The 19,368-nt window shown below is 40.5% G+C and overlaps 1 protein-coding gene across 4 annotated transcripts in view; it reads left to right on the top strand.

Moving 5' to 3' along the window:
* The window catches only part of bcas3 (BCAS3 microtubule associated cell migration factor), a 222,000-nt gene that overhangs the window by 190,248 nt on the left and 12,384 nt on the right, over window positions 1-19,368 (top strand). For all 4 annotated transcript variants that reach the window (XM_017490616.3, XM_017490615.3, XM_017490614.3 and 1 more), the window contains one exon: window positions 14,521-14,688. In XM_017490616.3, coding sequence (XP_017346105.1) covers window positions 14,521-14,688 — 168 coding nt within the window. The remainder of the gene's footprint in view (window positions 1-14,520; window positions 14,689-19,368) is intronic.

Below are 19,368 nucleotides of genomic sequence, written 5' to 3'. Positions count from 1 at the left end.
AATGATAGAAATTGGCTGAATCTCTCTCACACACATGCGCACACATACACACACACACACACACGCACACACACACGCATGCTCTCATATGATGTGGCTGTGGGTTGAAAGGGGCTCGTTTTGTTTTTGTTTTGTTTTTTTTTTCTTTCTTTTTTTACGTTATTTTTTATGAGTCAAGCCTAAGTGAAGCCTCAGTGACTTCCAGGTCTCACACATGCCAACCACACACACAGGAAAAAACATACAGAGTAACTATGCTAATAGCTTTGCTGTGTCTTAGCTTTCTGTTGAATAAATAGAACGGCAAAGCTAAAGTTTACTCATCAGAAACAGCCTTATTTTCCCTGAGATCAGTGTCACTTAACTAGTAGAAGATATTGTTCTGACAGCCCTTAAGCTCTAGTGTCCAGAATGTATTACAATATACAAAATTATTTACAAACTAAAACATGTCAAAGGTTTGATTGCATAAGTATTCACTCTTGTTGTTTTGAATTTAGTCCTGGTGCAACCAGTTGCCATCAGAAGTCACATAATAAGGATGAATGGATGAATCAAAACACATCCGGGACAAAGTTGTGAAAACGTATCAGTCAGGGTTTGGTGATGAAAAATGTCTTATGTTGAACGTCCCACAGAGCACCATTAAATCCATTATTAAGCAACGGTAAGAGTACGGCACAGCCATGAGTCTGCCTAGAGGAAGCCATCTACCAGAAGTCATTGACCGGGTAAGGAGGCCATTAGTCAGAGACATAACCAAGACATACATGTTAAGTTAATTAAGTTCATTTCAGTTCCTGGTTGTAACACTACAAATGTGGGGACGTTCAAGCAAGACATGTTGGAATAAAAGCCCTATAGGGGTTATTAAATTGTACTTGTTTAAAACAAGCTTGTTTAGCTTTCAGTATTTGTTTTATATATTGTTTACTAGTTGTAGTAAATCATTTTCCTAGATTTATATCCAATTCATTAATAGCTGAATATTGTTGAACATTATTATTATTATTATAAATATTATTCCAGCCTATCCAGATGATATCCAACCACTGCTTTAATCAGGAGAATTCTTGCTGTAGCTCGTGCTGCCTTGTGGTGGATCAAATCTAATTCCGACACTGATTCTCCCGTGTGTTGTGTAAGTGTGTTGGCTCTGAGCGCATCTTGGATCCTTAGTGAATGAGTCATTGCTGTGGTTCCAGCATCGTGCAGAAAGGATCTTCTGGCAGCCCAATTGACCGTAGTCAGTGCCTGTGAGGTGTGCCATCATCCTGCTGATTTAAGATTTCTCTCCACCCTGGCCCCAGGTCAAGCCTGCTGAGCTCACACAGCGGGACACATCAACAGCTCCACTTCCATCAAATAAATTTCAGTGCTGTCTTAAACTCACCATAGAGAGACTGGATATCATTGTGTCCCAGCCACAGTTCTGTCCAAATGCTTTTTTTTTTTGTATTTCTTTTGTGAAAGGTAGCAAAACAAAAGATTGCTGAACAGCTTTCTTTTGTTCTCTAAGGACAATAATTCATCTGTAGTCTCACATGATAGGTGTGTGCGGCCTGGGTCTGCTGAGTTTTTCTGGACTGCATATATTTTTAGTAAGAGACATTTTTACTTTATATATACTACTATCATTTTCTTTGTAGCAGAAAGCCATTGAGCCGCCTGGTGCTGAGCCGAAAGCATCACAGCGCTGCTGGTCTGGCTGTTCTCAAATCAAATTAGCTAGTCCTCCTTTTTTCTTCCGCCCCATCTCGTGAGTGCACATGTACAAACATTCTGCGTGGCCTGCTAGTGTGCAAGAGCCTCATTACCGCAACAAACTGTCGCCCAAAGAAAATCAATGACGCGTCCGCCCTGCGTTGCACTTAGTGTTGTTTGCCATCTGGAAATGGTTGAACCTAGAGTATTAACCTAGAGTATTCTTTATGCCTTTGAAATTATCCGCTACCTCCAAAAACAATATTTGTTTATTTGGTTTACTTTATCTCTTCTTGTATCTGAAGCTAAATGAAAGGCAAAATTATTCTATAACTGGCAGTAAATTAATACAGGCTGGGATGCAGGGCGTTACCATCTTTATAATTTTATTATTCTACTTCTGCTTTATGCTCACATATTATCCAATTTTATTTTACCTGCTAATGCCAGTAGATAAGGTCTAACAGATGGGTTCGCATAAACGGCTTCATTTAATACAAAAGAGGAAATTTATTTGGTGAAATATTGTGTCATTATTTTTTTTTTTAAGTGGTTATGTGATTACATATGTTCATCTATCATATATATGTTTGTGGCGCTGTGTATGTGTGTATGTTGCAGTAGGTGGGATGGTACTACAGTGAGCCAAGGAGGTTATGTGGACGTTGAGAGTCACAGAGAAAGAGAGTGACCTCAGGGGCCAGGTTTAAAAGCCAGACTCCTGTCCTCTCATGTTTAGCTTGGCCAGAGCCAGGGCAGATCGATGATCTGTAAAGTGGATTTGTTATTGCCTTGTTTGGTTTGGCAGCATTTGAAAGAAGACGCCTGATTACAGTCCCAGATGTCACTGCACACATTACCGCTCAGTGTGGAACTCACTGTGAAGCGCTTTTCTCTTCGTCTTTCATTCCGCTTGCTTATGGCTGCTAAACATCCAGTAGCTTTGCAGTTGAACTGTCTCTGTGTAAACAAGGTGGCTTTAAAAGTGACTCCATTCAGTTTTGGTTTTAAGTTGTTTAGCATTGATTCTGTCTGTAGTCTCTGACCCTTTGTTCCACCGAAGGGACCTTGTCCAACATCTCTATTGTTGCCTGAATATTAGTTTAGCATTCCAAATTGAGCCATGTCTTTTTCTTAATTACATAATGGGCTATGCTATGTGCACTGTTCTTCAGTCTGAAACCCTGTGTCAGTCTCCCTGCTCAGCGCTGATCACCCTATGGAACATAAATCCTGCCTGGATTTACTTTTACTGTGTGTATTACATTTATTTACATATCAGAGGACTCTGTTAATAGGTTATAACCCACTCCACCATATATTGGCATTACATTTAGAAAGTGTGTGTGCATGTGCGCGTGTCTGAGAGCGTGTGTGTGGCCATATAAAAATACCCCTTTGACACTTTTACTGCAGGTAACTGGAGTGAGGAACTGTGGTACCTCATATGGTGGTTGAGAGGTTCTCATTTTGGCCACATGCAGCTCCAGTGTCACTGACTTATTCATTAACACACATTGACATTGACACACATACACACACATACACACACCAGTAATTCATACACTCATTGCTAATTACTGTTAATCACAGTAGTGCAGGTTTATTTAAACAGTACATCCCAGTAGCAAGTGTAGACTAATGCATGAGTCCTGATTAAATTAAATCAATCATTCACTGGAACCACTGAAACCTTTATAGAGTGTTTATCAGGATTAGAAACATGGCTGAATATTGTTTGAGAGGTGAAATGATACCAGCTTGAATTTGGCTTTATTAATCATATCTGATCTTCCTCGATGCCTACGAGAACTTGGACCTGACACTTTACTCCCCACAAACCTTAAAACCATTAACTTGATTCAAACCTTTCCTTGTGTAGTAAGATTACTCCTGCTTAAGAGGGTTTAGCACATCCAGATTAAAGGTGTCTTTATTATCAACTGGGATTTTGACAGATTTGGGGTGGCCTAAATTAAATCCTCTGCTGTCCTCTCACTGTTCAGGCAGTCATGACCTCTGCTCTGTGGACACAGCCTTCCCGCTGGGCAGGTTAGCAAGCCGCTCTGGTCCTCTGGCTGATGCTGCCTGCTCATCAGAAAACTTGTTATTACATGGCAGAGACACCGCCACACGCTGCCACATCGGACTACAGCCTCGCGTTCAGCTCCAGCTCCAGCTCCAGCACACTTCCCTCCCACTAAACCTGTAATTGAACTCTTCGGCACAGCGCAAGAAGTGATTGTATGCAATTGTATGCAGAAGGTTTTTGTTTTTTTTCCCCTCCAAATTAGCCCTTTAATTAGGCCTACATCTTGTTTTTCCACTTGAGCGGCACTGGCTCTTTTTAAAAGCGGCAGGCTCTGTTAGGAACAGCAAAGCCAGAGTTACGGTAGGTTTCATAGAAAAACACTGATAAGAGGCTCTGCATCCCAGACGTGTCCCAGGAGGAAGCGAAGGAAAAACCTCCTTCACCCACATACTCGTATCCACTTTTGACTATCAACAACACACACACCTCAGATGTCACATTTGAATATTTAACCAGGTCAGATTTATTTTTGTTGAAAATATGCTGCTTAAACTTGTATTTATTTCATATACCTTACGATTATATATGCAGTATTGTGCAAAGAAACTCCCAAGTTAAGATGTCTTAAAAAAAAAATTTTTAAACAATTATCAAAATAATAATAATTATTATTTTTATTTTTTTAGTCAACCATTTTCAAACAAATTAATCAAGTTATGGATATTTTTTTGCATTTCAAATGCAGATTTCAAATGAAATTGGCGTGTAGGTTGTTTTTGACTTCTTGGAGACCTTGCTACAGTCTCCGTTGCTGTAGGTGAACTCCAAGACAGCTCTGAAGATGTTTGTTATGAAAGACATGCTCCATTACATTAAAAGAAAATCCTTGGAAATCTCTCTTTTTTTCCTTTTCACATTATTTTGTAAGAATTTTGCACAGCGTTGTACATTCAGACTGGGACATGGCAACATGTGGATATGATCAGGGTTAGATCTGAAATCCCTGTGGTCAGAGACACTCTCCAGTCAGGTGTAACACCAGCTCCAATCAGTCAGATCACTTTCTCCTGTGGTGCAAGCTCCATGCCACACATCATTGGCCTGATAAATAATGCTGGCTGACAGGCCAGAGCCCAGCAGACGAACAGAGGGAGGGGCTGTCCTCACCTTCTGTCTCACCGCCAGCTGAGACCTCCATACTCCAAACAGCTTCATTTTTTCCACTCTTCCGCTGGACGACACGAAGCAAATTGTTGCCTGCACGGCACTAACCTGGTTAACTAGCCAGACGTAGGAATCGCAGTCGCCATGTGCGTCTGAGCACCCTCCAACCCTGTCCTCTGCTCACCATCCTCCATGGCCTCAAATGAGATCATATGCCTGGAGCCCCTGCAACATCCTGGGGACTTCCTTCCTATTTCTGCTTGCATGAGAAGATCTAAATACTGTGCTGCTATTTATTTGGCGTGTGTTAGAGCAACAGTAAACAGAACGCAGTGCTAGTTTATGTTTTTGCTGGGTCATTTCCCGGATAGTAGTGTGAGCTATGAAGACATGCTTTGGAGTAAACAGAGAGGAAATAAATACAGGGAGTGAGTTAGGGACAGTGGAGGAAAGGGGACAGAGGTTACTCCTAGATAAGTGTGACTAGAGATTTTTGGTCACATATTAGCAGCCAGTTCTTTCTCTTAGCTGAGGGGTCAAGCTAAAGCTGACGTCTCTGTGTGGTTTGGAGGAGCCTGCTTGTCTAAGGGCTGTGGTCTCTCTGAGAGTGTGTCTGTGCTCAAGAGATACTTGAAGGGGACGAGGGGACGGGGGGGACGGGGGGGCAGCAGAGTACTACTACTACTACATCAAATAACACCAAATTTATGATCTTGTGTTTTGTGTTCATCTTTTAAAGTGAAAAGCGTTACCATTTGTATTTTATATGTAACAGAGTAATGCTTTACAGACTTCATAGACCACGTCTTCTCCCAATTTTTAGCTGAGCATTGAGTGTCAGAACAAATTGTTTCTGTTTGCGCGAGTTTTGACGTTCCCTTCATAGTATACACATAAATAATCTGCAAGTGTGTGGGGTTGTTTTTAACCCCTTGAACTTTGCTTTTTTGCATCTGGTTTTGAAGTGAAAGATGTAAACAAGCAACTATGATGGAAGAAGTTAAAAAAAAAAAAAAACAGTTCAAAACATTGCAGAACATCCAAACAACTCAAAGTCTAATGTATGGAAAAACTATTCAACGAGCAAACCGTTTTTGATGATCACCTCAACCAAGGATGACCATGGCATCTAATTACAGAAGAATAATTAGGGCTGTGCAGGAAAGCTCTAAAATAGCAGCCAAGAAAACCAGAAGTCTATTTGCAGGATCCAAATCCCCTATCAACAACAAGAACAAACAGGAGTATGAAGAGGATCCCAGAAGGGCTTTGGAAAAATTTTATTGACAGATGAACTAAGAGAGGATCAACAGAACATTCCAAGCACAACACCTCACATGAAATAGACAACGTGTCTAGTTGTAGAACTGAGCCACTAGTTTGTAATGATTTTGAACATGACAAAGGTCACGTAAGGTGACAACGGTGTCAAAATTAATGTTGTCATGTACAGAAACATTTGCCTTCCCAATTCCAAAAAAAATATGTTTTGGGTGAGGATAAAGTTCATTTCACTTGTAGAAGATACTAATTATGTCAGAAAGCCCCCCCCCCCCCCCCCCCCCCCCCCCCACACACACACACACACACACCAAAAAATAGCACTAGTTGTTGTTAAGTCTTGGCTAAGCTTTTCATCTGAAATGCAAATTCCAGTTACCAATTTTAAATCACTGTCCAAATTATGTCTGTTTGTCACGGCTTTCCGCCATGTAGTTCTTTCAAGTTGTGCTTTGATTGTTACCGATACATTATATCTTTTAAACTGAAGGTGACATTACACTGAACCTGATGTTTTTGTATCTGTATACTGTGTGTGAATGCAGGGGTGTGAATTCTGGATATAAAGCCTTTATCCATCACTCACCTGTATGTTGGAAGACCCAGACAGCATTGCAGCTAAGCTTCCATTGATTGACAACATGGGTCTGATGGGTTGTTGGAACAGGCCACAGCTTGATTAATGATCATCCTGACCTTTAGCCCCAAATTTGATGCATCTCATAGATCTGAGACTCTCATTCGGACACTTGGTGTGATGATGCTCTGAGTTAGGATGGAGATGCGTGCACTTTTTAGCTTGCCATTTAATTTATGTATTTATGTATTCTTTGTTATGGTTAAATGGCACATCTGGAACACACAACATATCTAAATGTTTATAAGTTTATGGTAATATTATAAGATAGATGTTTCATGTGGTGTAGTATATCTCTGGGTTTAGTTACTGTATAGAGTACAGCTGAACTCTGTCTTTGGTATTTGCTTTGGTATTTGGTCCTGCAGGACTGAATGGTGATGAGTGTGTTCCAGCCTGTCAGTGAAGTAGAAGCATTCAAGTAGCTGTGAAACACATTAACGTCTCAGTATGAACAAGGTCTGACTCATTAAATGACTATGTAATGTAATCCTCTTTCATGTCAATTAGGTGCCTTCTGCTTAGACGTGCAACACACTACACTCAGCTCCATTATTAGCTGCACCTAGTGTTGTTCCTTTCACATAGAGCAGGACTTATTTAAAGGGGCATGCATATACTGATCCATGGTTAGCTTTAGAAAAGCTTAATATCGGAGCTGTGATGAATGGAGATGGCCTAGATCAAGGCAAACCTGTGTACTTACAGTATATATATCCGGCATATCCATACTTTGTATCTATGGTGAAAGATTGGACTGATTGGCATTTTAGGGTGCTCTGTGTCTGTATTTGTATGCGTGTTGGTGAACCTTTTTCATAGCAGACCTTAAGAGTACGCACTCCTCACCAGAGCTGTCAAAGCACTCGGCCACTCGGTTTGTCAGTAACAACATCCGACAGCATCTGCTCTGTGTCAAGCATAACTTTCCCCTTTAATCATTTCTGAGGCCAAGACTGTCTTTATTATTAATTCTGTCAGGCCCCACCCTAAAGCAATCTCAACTCTCAACAACCAACTAAAGGCTTACTTAGAGAGTAATGCTGTCACAAATGACATGGAATAAACTAACAACCACCCATGCTGTTACAGGAAAATAATAATGGGTTGACATGATATAGCCTGAGGTGTTTTATTCCTCTTATACCATGGCAGTTTTCAGCAATTATAATATTTTCATAATTTACAAAAACTACATCATTTACTTCCAGGAAACAAGTTAGTTTCTGTCATCACTTACTTTATAATAGCTATAAACCGTTGTTCTCTCATCAGCCTTTCTTTTTTTCACTCTCTCTCTCTCTCTTAAAATTAACAATACAAATAAATGCATCTTGTCCAGCCGTCCATACTAAAGACTTTCCGGTGTTGGAAAACTTCAACTTTACAGCTCTACCTCTGACTGGTACAACACACTGACACTAGAGACTCATTCCAAATATGCTAAATAAACATATCAATGATTACACATGGTTTCTATTTGTTTATCTGGAGCATCCACCACACAAATCTGTATGTAAGTTGCTATTATAGAAATTATGAAGTATTAGAATGAGCGCATTAGTATTACTGTAGAAAATTAATCAACACTTTTTGGGCACTTCAGAATCGAGCGTTCATCAGTGCTGTGGTATAATATGATCTGTTGCATTCCACAGAATGTTCTCCACATTGTAGAGCTGTTCTACAATTTGTTTTCCTCATGCTTTTATCAGTGGTTGATCCAACATGGTGCTTGGAGAGGGTCTTCTCTCACCATCCTGAGCTCTAATTGGGAATTAATTCAGAGGCACGTGTATTGAGACTGGGAATACCCGCAGAAATGATACCCCTAGTAATCATGACTTACCCACATTGCTTTGATCATCCATGGTACTGAATCCAATTTTTACTCAAAAGTACACTCAATCAGCCTCTGTGTGTATTTTAAAGTGCTCCTCTATGATCAATTTGTTTTTCTTTTTATGTGCTTATGGCTATGATCGTACGGACATTGGAAGCTTCTCTAATACCTCACTCTAATACAAATTCAAAGTCAACTGCTAGTGTGTTCAGCTTGCTTATAGCAGGAATGTGAATGCTTATTTAAGCATCATTGTACAACCCCAATTCTGAAAAATTTGGGATAGTATGGAAAATGCTACATTTGTAAATGTACTTTGACGTGTATTTAAACAAAAAAAACGTATAAAGACAAGGTGCTTGATGTTTTACCTAATCAACTTGAAATTGATGCATACAACATATTCCAAAAATGTTGGGACAGAGGCAACTTTGGACTAAGTGACAAGTTGAAATAAGAAGGTGATGTGAAACAGGTGAGGCAATCGTCCAATCATACTATATAAGGAGCCTCCAAAAAAAGGCCTAGTCCTTCAAGAACAAGGATGGGTTGAGACTCATGAGAACAGCATTCCCCAATGACAGATTGGTAGGATTTTGGGTATTTGACCTTCTACAGTGCACAATATAATTAAAAGATTTAAGGCATCCAGTCAGATCTCAATGCATAAAGGGCAAGGCCGAAAACCAGTTCTGAATGCGTGTGATCTCCGATTCCTCAGATGTTACTGTCTTAAAATTCTGTACGAGTCTTTAATGCTTATCCTGACATGGGTGCGGGAATAATTTGGTAAACCTTGTAAGTCAGTCAACACCATTCGTTGCTGCATCCACAGATGCAAGTTAAGACTTTACTGTGCAAAGCAGAAGCCATACATCAACACTGTCCAGAAGCGCCGCCGACTTCTCTGGTCTTGGTCTCATGTGAGATGGACAGTAGCACAGTGGAATCGTGTTTTGTGATCAGATGAGTCAACATTTCAAATAGTTTTTGGACAAAACAGCCGTCGTGTTCTCGGGGGCCAAAGAGGAAAAGGACCATCCAAGCGGTTATCAGCATCAGGTCCAAAGGCCAGTGTCTGTCATGGTATGGGGCTGTGTCAGTGCCCGTGGCATGGGTATATTACACATCTGTGAGGGCACTATTAATGCAGAAAGATATGTACACATTTTGGAGCAACTTATGCTGCCATCCAGTGCAGGACAACACCAAACCACATTCCGCCCGGATTACAAGCGCATGGTTGCGTAAGCAGAAAGTGCGGGTGCTAACAGTCCTGACCTGTCTCCGATTGAAAATGTGTGGCGCATTATGAAGCACAAAATAAGGCAAGGAAGGAAATGCATAATGGATGAATGGGGGAAATTCCACTTGTTTAACCAACCGGTGTGTTCAGCGCCCAAACTCTTAATAAGTGTTATTAAAAGAAAAGGTGATGTTACAAAGTAGTAAACACTGACTGTCCCAACTTTTTTTTAGAGTGTGTTGCAGTCATCAGATTTGAAAAGAGTGTGTATTTTCAAAAATAAACTAAATTCACAAAGCGAAACATCAAATAATGTGTTAATAATGTGTTCTCAATATAATACAGCGTGAATTGAATTTTCAAATGTCTTTTTTTGTTTTTTGCATACTGTCCCAACTTTTTCGGAATTGAGGTTGTACTTCAGTTTGAGTTCCAGCTTAACATACCTATATAGCTCAACTATATTTCAGAAAGGAATGTTATTATTATATGTATACAGCATATACATTATTGACTACTTATTTCCAGTATGGGCTGTTTAGGTGTTTGTAGTTATATTTAGTGTATAATGTAATGATCTTCTGTCCAAGTCCTTCTGTTTCTGATTCCAAGTTAAAGCACTGATTCTGATTATATAACCTTGTCTCTCGTAGCTCACACCCATGTTGTACTGGCTCAGTTGTAGGTTGACTGATTCCCCATCTCTCACAGTGAGTCATGCTTCTGTGTTGTCTCTTTCTCAGAGGCCTGAATATGTTTTAGATCTTTCACAGCTAGCCTGAGGAATGCAGACATGTAGTCTCTAAATCAAAAATCCCATGCCTTGCTTAATCCACGCGAAGTTTAGGAGCTGAAACAGAACAGTGTGACATGACAAGACTGGCTCCTATTCATATTTGCACACCTTTTTTCAATGTGAAATGACAAGGCTTTATCACCTGAAGTGGTATGAAGCGGGATTTATCTTAGCTTAGCTTTGATCTACCCATTTTAAGAGATGCAAGTTCTCACACCCAACTTAGGGCTGAATGGGATCAGGGTGTATAGGTGCCACACACACTGCTTCAGACCTACACTGCACTCTATGCTATTAAAGGTTTAAGTCTAATTGCGAAAAAAGAGTGTAGGACTGAGAATGCATTGTCTGTGTGGGCTCATATGAGTAAAAGCACAGCATGGTTATTGATGGGATTACTAACACTCTTGGTGCTAAAGAGGGTGAGAGAAAAGAGAGTAGTGAGGAGTTAAATGATTTAAAAGCCGATGTGTAGTGTAATGAAAGGATGGAGACTCGTGTCTCTGAGAAAAAGATTTCCTAAAAGCTGCGTATCATGCTGTTAATCCTTAGAGCTTACACATACATTAACACTTGCACAACGCTGCAAACGCTTCTGGTAAAGTTCAGGGTCTATATTGCTTCTGCAGTGATACCTGTGCCTGTGGTGCTGCCAGTCTGGTGTCTCAGGAGTGCTTGATGGTGTGTGTGTGTGTATGAGAGAGAGAGAGATGAGTAGCACTTTAGAATAACCTGTATGTGAAAGACTATAAAGGGAGGCCATAGACAAGAAAGCCAAAGGTTACAGAAATAAAGCCACTAGAAGTGCCCAGTGTTTTGCTTATCTGGCAAGTTAGCTAGTGGGGACACTTTAAAGAGGCCGCGCACTCCAGCAGATCCACTGAAAGTTGATAAGTCCTGTCTATGTCCTCTGATCTCGAACATCATTTAAATCACTGACTGTAATGCTGGCTGTAATGACTGCACAATTTTACCACTTTTTATGCTAATTTCATTTTTGAAAGCTGGGAGTTTCTGACATTAAACATTATCTGACATCAATTCTGACATTAGCATGCATAGTGTGATGCAGCTTTTCTAGACTGGAATAGTGTTTACTTTTTCTTTTTGGTTGTTTGTTTCACCCCTGCTGTCAGTTTCTGATTTACACACTGGATTTTCCACGAGCCTACTAGTTGTTTTTCAAATGCAGGTGACTGTCATTAACAGACCTGAAATGTGCTTTTCCAGTCATAAATACTTATTTACCTGAATTCATTTATGACCCCGTAATAAAACTTAATTGAATTAATCTCACCTCATGTGATCCGGCCGCTCATTTAGGAGTTTGGGTTGTTATTTCATGCTCTGGTAACCCAGCGACCAGGTAACGTGCGTCCCGTTGCCTCTGACGTTCGTATGGAAAGCTGGCTCATCTGACACGAGGCTTGGTTGTAAAGGTGAACACACGCTAAATTAAATCCTCAAATCACAGCAGTGTGAGATAAACAGACCTACATTCTCCAGCAGCTGGGAGAGGACAGATCCACATGGATTCTAGCGTAATGAAAAACACTTTTTTTGTTGTTTGTTTCATCTGAACATCATCTCCTCCTTGCTCAATAGTTCAAATGAGATTTCCAAGAGCTGCAAAATCAAACAAAAATTTAACGGGCACATCTGGGCAGAAGGTATGGGCCATGTGGTGCTGCTCTGGACACTGATTTCTCAATGTACCGCTCATCCTCTGGCAGGCGTTTATTATTTAATTGGGCAAGGTCTCAAGCTGAGGGGTGTGAAGAATGAGGAATGCAGACTGTGGCAGGTTGTCAGCCTTTCTGATGAAGAGCACTCCCTCGGTGGACGGCATGAACTCCTGACCTGCTCTTCCCTTCTGCCGGTGTCATTCTGCTGCCCAACTGCCCCACTAAAGCACTGAGATTGAGAGAGACAGAGCTCTTCCAGTTCCTCAGTTGCCAGTCAATCTGTTACTTTCATTTTTGCCTCCATTTTTGCTTCTTTGTATGACTTACTATGTTGCACTTTACTACTTTTTTTTATCCAAATGTCTGAAATCCATACTTTAAGGATAGATCAGCAGGAGTGCAGGGGATTCTGTGTAATAGTGCCTGCCTCTGTCTCTCTCCAGCTTAGCTTTGATTCATGCGTGCACAACTGCTGGCCTGTTTTTTGTAAACACACACACTCCGATTAAATCCCAGCTAAGCCTCACAAATGTTCAGATATACACATATGTACTTTTCACTCTATGTGGATACTCCAATCTTCGCTAGGTTTTACGCCAAAATTACAAGTCCCACCCTGCGGCAAAGAAAATTCAATTCTAACTTCAGATGTGTGATGCAACGTTCTTATGCCACACAGATCTGTTTGTGTGGTCATGGTCCCGCACTGTGGCTTTGAAGCTGGTTCTGTTGGAGTGTACACTTTTTTGAGGAGTCAGACACGGGACAATCAGCTTTTTATGAAGTGGTTATCTGCAGTGTGTGTCTGGATGGCGTGGTGTTTTACAGCAGATAGCGGTAGGCCCCCGCGCCCCTATCAGAAATGGGCTGCTGGTCGGCCGCGCTTCTCTCTCGCTTGTCATTATGGCCTGTCAGAGGCCTGGAGTGTGGCTGAGGCTGTACAGGAGAACACAGGCCATTGCAGATAGCCACTGGCCCAAAGATCAAAAGGCCTCCTTTTGAGCGTCTCTGATAACCCAGCTGTACTTCACAAAGCGCATAAGTGTGTGTGCAGAGACACCCCAGAAACGCCACTGTCTCACACTTCTTAAATACACCATTATAGGAGACTCTTAAATGCTGGTTTCTTTCTCTTAACTCATCCTTTGCATTACTCTAGTTGAGTTTTAACATACCCAACCAAAGACCTAGCATCAAAATCATAATAAATGATTGTCTTTTTGTGGTTTTGTGTAGGCAACAATGTGCGTTAACTTTTTGATCATGTAGCATGCTTGAGATTATATATATTTTTAACTCCATAATACTTAAGTCTAATATTCCCATAAGTGATCACATACTGTGAAGAAGACAGGTATATAATAAACGTTCTCATTTTAATGTTTAATGCGTGGATCAGTGAGTATTTCTTTATGTTTTATGTGCAAATTTTTGCAATACAATTTCTTACCTCCTGCTACCATAACCACAGCATCAATTTTTGGTCAAATCAACCAATATAAATCCACTCAGAATGATATTTTTAAGATTTTATGCTACTATTATCTCTAATTTTTATCTAATTCATAAGGCTGAGCAGATTCTTGATCCTTACATGACTCACTGTAGTGGACTGACATGTTCACTCTTCACAAAACCCCTCTTCTTGACAGTACAATAAAATAAAATAATAATTGCATGTTGTACTGCTATACTTATGGAGACACGGCCAGTAGGATATGACGTACAAGTGAGAAGGGTTTATTACATATTTTAAATACCTTGAAGTTGAGGACTTAAAAACATATTTTTCTCATTTCTAAGTCGCTTTGGATAGAAGCGTCTGCTAAGTGAATAAATGTAATGTAAATGTAATATTTGGAGATGAAGTTAAGTACATGTATGTACTTATGTATTTTTATTCTAAATTTAATTTTACAAATTATTTTCCCCTAGCATGTGTGCACTCTGCAGTCCTGATAGGGGCCAGTTATTTTCTCTCTGCTGCCCATTGTAAAATGTCACAGAGATTTTGGATGCTGACTACAAGGGTTTAAAACACAGTTTATTAATATATTCACAGTACATCACTGAAGCTCATATGTTCAATCTCTCTCTCTCTCTCTCTCTCTCTCTCTCTCTCTCTCTCTCAGGCACATTTGACCACAGTGTGACCCTGCTGGAGGTGTGTGGCAGCTGGCCCGAGAGTTTTGGCTTGCGTCACATGTCCTCTGTGGAAGCCACAGACGAGGGCTTGAGGGAGAGGCTTGCTGAAGCCATGTCTGAGTCACCCAGCAGAGACATTGTAGGCTCTGGAACAGGTGAATTACAAAGTCATGACTGTTCTTCTCTTTGCATACATACTGACAGCTTCATAACCATAACATCATTTGTACATCTTTGTATATTGTCTTTCAAAGATTCGTGTTTATGTATTTTAGGCCCATATTAAAAGTGAACACATCAGTGCTTTTGTAGCATTTCAGAGAAATGAGGCATACTCATCTAACTCATTGTGACAGGACTGAAGGCTTAGTTCCAGTTTTCAATCCATTGCAATCTGTTTAAAAACTCCTCATCAGGTGTCATCTCTATTAGCCTACTCACACGATTAGTCATCACTTCTGTTAGCTCTAATGGTTTTTAGCTAGTTAGCCTATTTTGTTTCGTGTACCGAGACGATTCACAGTTATTGTGACTCTTTTACTGTTTTTTTCAAGTTTAGAAAAATGTGAAATTCCTCTAAAAGACATGGTCCTGGCATATTAAAGTGATTTCTTATGAAGATCAACTCTGAAATTGCACATTTTGTAATAATGAATTAGGTTGTCTTCATTGAGAACGGGAGCAAAAAGAGGGAGAAATTGCCATTCTGGGCAATCCAAATGTTTAACTCATTTAAGACGCTGCAGTTCTGTGGTCCTCCCCCTCACCGAACAAGAGTCCCTTTGATTTCTGAAGGAAGATGGAGGTTGAATCCTGCACGCCACTGCTTGGAGCAGCAAGGTCACAAGGCCCTAATGCACTTAGCATCGACTGGCCCTCTCTCGTAGCGCGTCTATTAGGCACTAATTTGATTTGTACCTATTCATTTGCAGTCCCTGCAGCAGCACCGAGTTGGCCCTCTTCGTAATTGGTTCTGTCTCTATTTTTGCATCATTAGATTAAGGCCGACTCCCGGACACTTGTAGTCTGCGCTTGTCCATCCATTTATACAGCCTAATGTAACACAAAATTCATTACTGATCACATTACACTCAACTTTTGGCCATCTAGCAAGGCAGATGAACACATAGTTAACCCTTTGCTTCAGTAGAAAGCCCAGAGCATTGCTCGGAAAATGGATTGCAGAAGGAAGCGCTAAACAAGGCACTCAGGGACCGGGGACATACTGCTGGAGCCTCTGATGAGATACGACTATCATTTTTATCAGCCTGCGTCTGTGTCTTAGCCAGACGCCACGGCTGTAGTTGAAAACCATCCAGAAAAGAAATCTAATCATATGCTTCTGAACTACCACAGAGGATTAAGATGAGTAAATACTGATATTCCTCCACTTATCATTACTATTATCTCCAATAGGAATGAGTTGCATACAGTTACTTGGTAGGTTTTAGGATTATCAGATGACTTTTAGCACTGAAATCTGTGTGTGTGTGTGTAGTGTTAGGTGGATTACATCATATCTGGAGTGGTGTATATCATACCCAAAAGCTCTCTTTATAGTAGTAACACACTCCGTTTGAGGCAGCAGGTTCAGTGACAGTCACTTTGAAAAACGGAGGCAGATGGTTCCGCACTTAAGATCTAACACACATCTTTTCTTCTGGAGAAGATTCCACTGCCTTGCTGTCATGGGACAAGACTTATTTCTTTTTCTCTTTATGTTCCTCTCTAACTAATTCTCCATCATTGCCTCCATCTTGCCCTTACCTCCTATCAGTCTTTCTCTGCTGTCATGTCTCGCTGAAGCAGCAGACAGGCAGCAGGCCACTATTTCTGTTCTTCAGAGAAAATGATCTTGATGGGTTGATGAGAAGGAAGTCTGTTCTGCCCCGCCCTGAGCAGGTGATGGGGCTGTTTTTCACAGACTCCTGAAACGCAGTCATCCTGAAATTAGATTTCAGCCAGTGACATGTTGCAAATTAGATTTTGGTGATTGGTACTAAACCAACATAAATTCCATTTAAGCAGGGGAAGAGTACAGGACTGCAGCATTTTCGGTGCCTTGAGGCACTGCTTTCCCTCAAGTTCATACCACCAGTATGCCAGTTTGTACTGAGGTTAAAACAAGTAACAATATTTAATAGAAGTACCCTTGTATCTATTTCTCTTATAAATCTGCTGCATTAAAGTACACCAAAACATCAGTGGAAATTCTTCTTACTACCAGCCTTATAATCTAACAACCTACCTCACCGTATTTATGTGCTTAATCTTTTCTGATGCATTTAAAACTGCTATGGTTCTGATTCTCTGAAATCTTAATCATTTCAGTTCATATCTGCGGTCGTACTTTTGTGAGGTGAATTGCAGTAATGTAATTGGAGGGGAAGGATGGCTTTTGGGCTGTCGGTAGATGGCAATGGAAAGGAGTGAGGAAGATGCGACTCGTTCCCTGAACTAACAGCGAGTGCTCCATTTAACACTTACGAGAGCCAGTGCCTTTTTGTGCACTTGACAGAGAACCTACACTGGCCTAGCAGGTCACGCCACAATGGCTGCTTTGTTGAGAGGATGTTTGTGACGGCTCTCAAGTACAGAGTCTTTCTCCCAGAACGTCCTGTAGCATTCCTTCAGGGGAGTTCCACACACACATATACACACACACACACAGATTCTCAAGCAGACACGCATGGACACGCATAGGTGAACACAAATGGCCACATGTATACATACAAACACTGAAAGTTCGTCACACATGCATACACACACTTAGACAGGCACTCACACAGTCATGCCTGAAGGTTAGTGGGAAAATATATGCTTCACCTACACAAGTATACACTCCTTATAAACGTGCGTGCACACACACACACACCCACACACACCCCACTAGGCTGTAGTCTGCTTTACTTTCAGGGGTTTTTGTACTAGAATAGGGAATACTACACTCTTATACCACAGCACTGCTGAAGGCTTGATCCAGGATTGGTCATTAAGGGTTGATTCATTTTCTGGAACAGCAGCTCTGACAGTAGTTCTGGCTGAAAGGTTTGCATTATTGAGCTCATTCTACTACATTATTGTTTCTGTTGTAACAACTTGTATGTCAGACGTTCTATATAAGTGGATTAAAAACAGTGTGTAATTGTTGATGTGGTGAAATTTTGTCAGGGGACATTTATTTAGCATTTTTGGAAGGAGTCTCCAGTGTCGGTGCTTTGTAACAGTCAGAGGTAAAGTTGTCCAACATAGTAATATCTTCAGGACAGAGGGCTTTGAAGTTTCACTATAACATTACGAGCTGCATTCTTTTTTTTGTCTCTTTAAGAGAGTGAGAGAAAAAAAGGCTGTAAGAAACCTATTACTATAGATCTCTTAATTACAATCATTAGAACTGTAATTATAGTTATAACTATTATTAGTGATAATAGGAACTAACTTGTCATGCAACATTAAATGTAACAGTGAATGGGTAGAATGTACATCATGTGGTTGTGTAATTGATTTAAAAAATAATAATAATAATAATCAACATTGAGGGGGTAATAGTAACTCTACTTCCTCATCACACCACTCCACTGTTGATTATTTTTCTAGAAAAGCACACCCCAGCATGTTTTATTACTTACATAGCACAAAGTTCTAACAGTTAGTAAGATGTGCTTCATTGCCAAAATTCTGTTTTAGTCTGCTAACAGTCTCGAGAAGGTCTGTTTATTTTCCAGCCACTCTACAATGATCAAGATGACCATGACTCAGTGCTCTGGTTTGCTATTGAAGCATGGCTGTGATTGAGCTGTGCTTAGGTAGGCTTTGGATGCGATCCACAATGAAATGAAAGAACTGCCAATTCTACCACTTTCTTTTTTCTTCTTTTTATTCCTCTGGTCGAAGACAAGGATGTACTTTACATTCGACAGACACGGTGGTCAGGAAAGCTTTACAAGTGCTGCTTTAAAGGTGCACTTGAATGACACTCAATGACATATTTGGGACAATGCAGGCAAAGACACTCTGGCACACTGGGACATATATAGAAGCGGAATAAAGTCCCGGTCAGCTGTGTATTAATATACGGTGATAGCCAGCAGCTGGTGTGTTTGCTAGATTAATTCATCCTTCCGAGAAACCCATGAGTAATCTTTGGTAGAATAAAGATTAGATCTTAAATCTCAGTGTGACGTATTCGCATGACTGCCTAATATTAAAAGATAAAAGAAAAAGTTTATCACAAATATGACATGAATGTCCTGTTTAACATGACGGCAGCTCGTAATCATCTCTTCCTAATAACTAAGTGGGCTCATCAAACATATAGCATGAGCAATTTCTGAGCCTGGCTTTGAGAAACCCTCCATTTTGTTTGCCATTTTTGGTTGATGAAGGTAATATTGCTATTTAGATTGGACTGAGTCACACTTATTCATCTGTGCAATGGAGGGCCATTATCTGAGTGAGTGCTCATTTTAACAGCAAAAGATAGCAATCTCAAGAGCAATAACGCATAGCCGAAAGTGCACTGGCCCAGCCGCCCGCCACGCAAGATATTAGCACGCTGCTAATCAATCATCCTGCGCCTGCTTTCACAACACGTATGATAGATTACATAAACAAACCTGGTGCTAATCCGGTTTCTTTCAGCCTGCTGCTGAAGCTTGTGCTATACTGGAGTTGAGATAGAGTATTAAAGTTCAAGTTTAGTCTAGAGCACTTATGTGTAGACTTGCACAGCATATATTTGCATAGGGAAATCAGGCACTTACCGACCTAAGCAGAAATATTCAAATGTCTTATTTGTCTTGGAGGACAAATGGAGAACTTTTACGTCACTTATG

Source organism: Ictalurus punctatus, chromosome 17, assembly GCF_001660625.3.
Source record: "Ictalurus punctatus breed USDA103 chromosome 17, Coco_2.0, whole genome shotgun sequence".
Classification (NCBI taxonomy): domain Eukaryota; kingdom Metazoa; phylum Chordata; class Actinopteri; order Siluriformes; family Ictaluridae; genus Ictalurus; species Ictalurus punctatus.
Note: the sequence above shows the minus strand (reverse complement) of the source record. Positions and strands in the feature narration are given on the sequence as shown.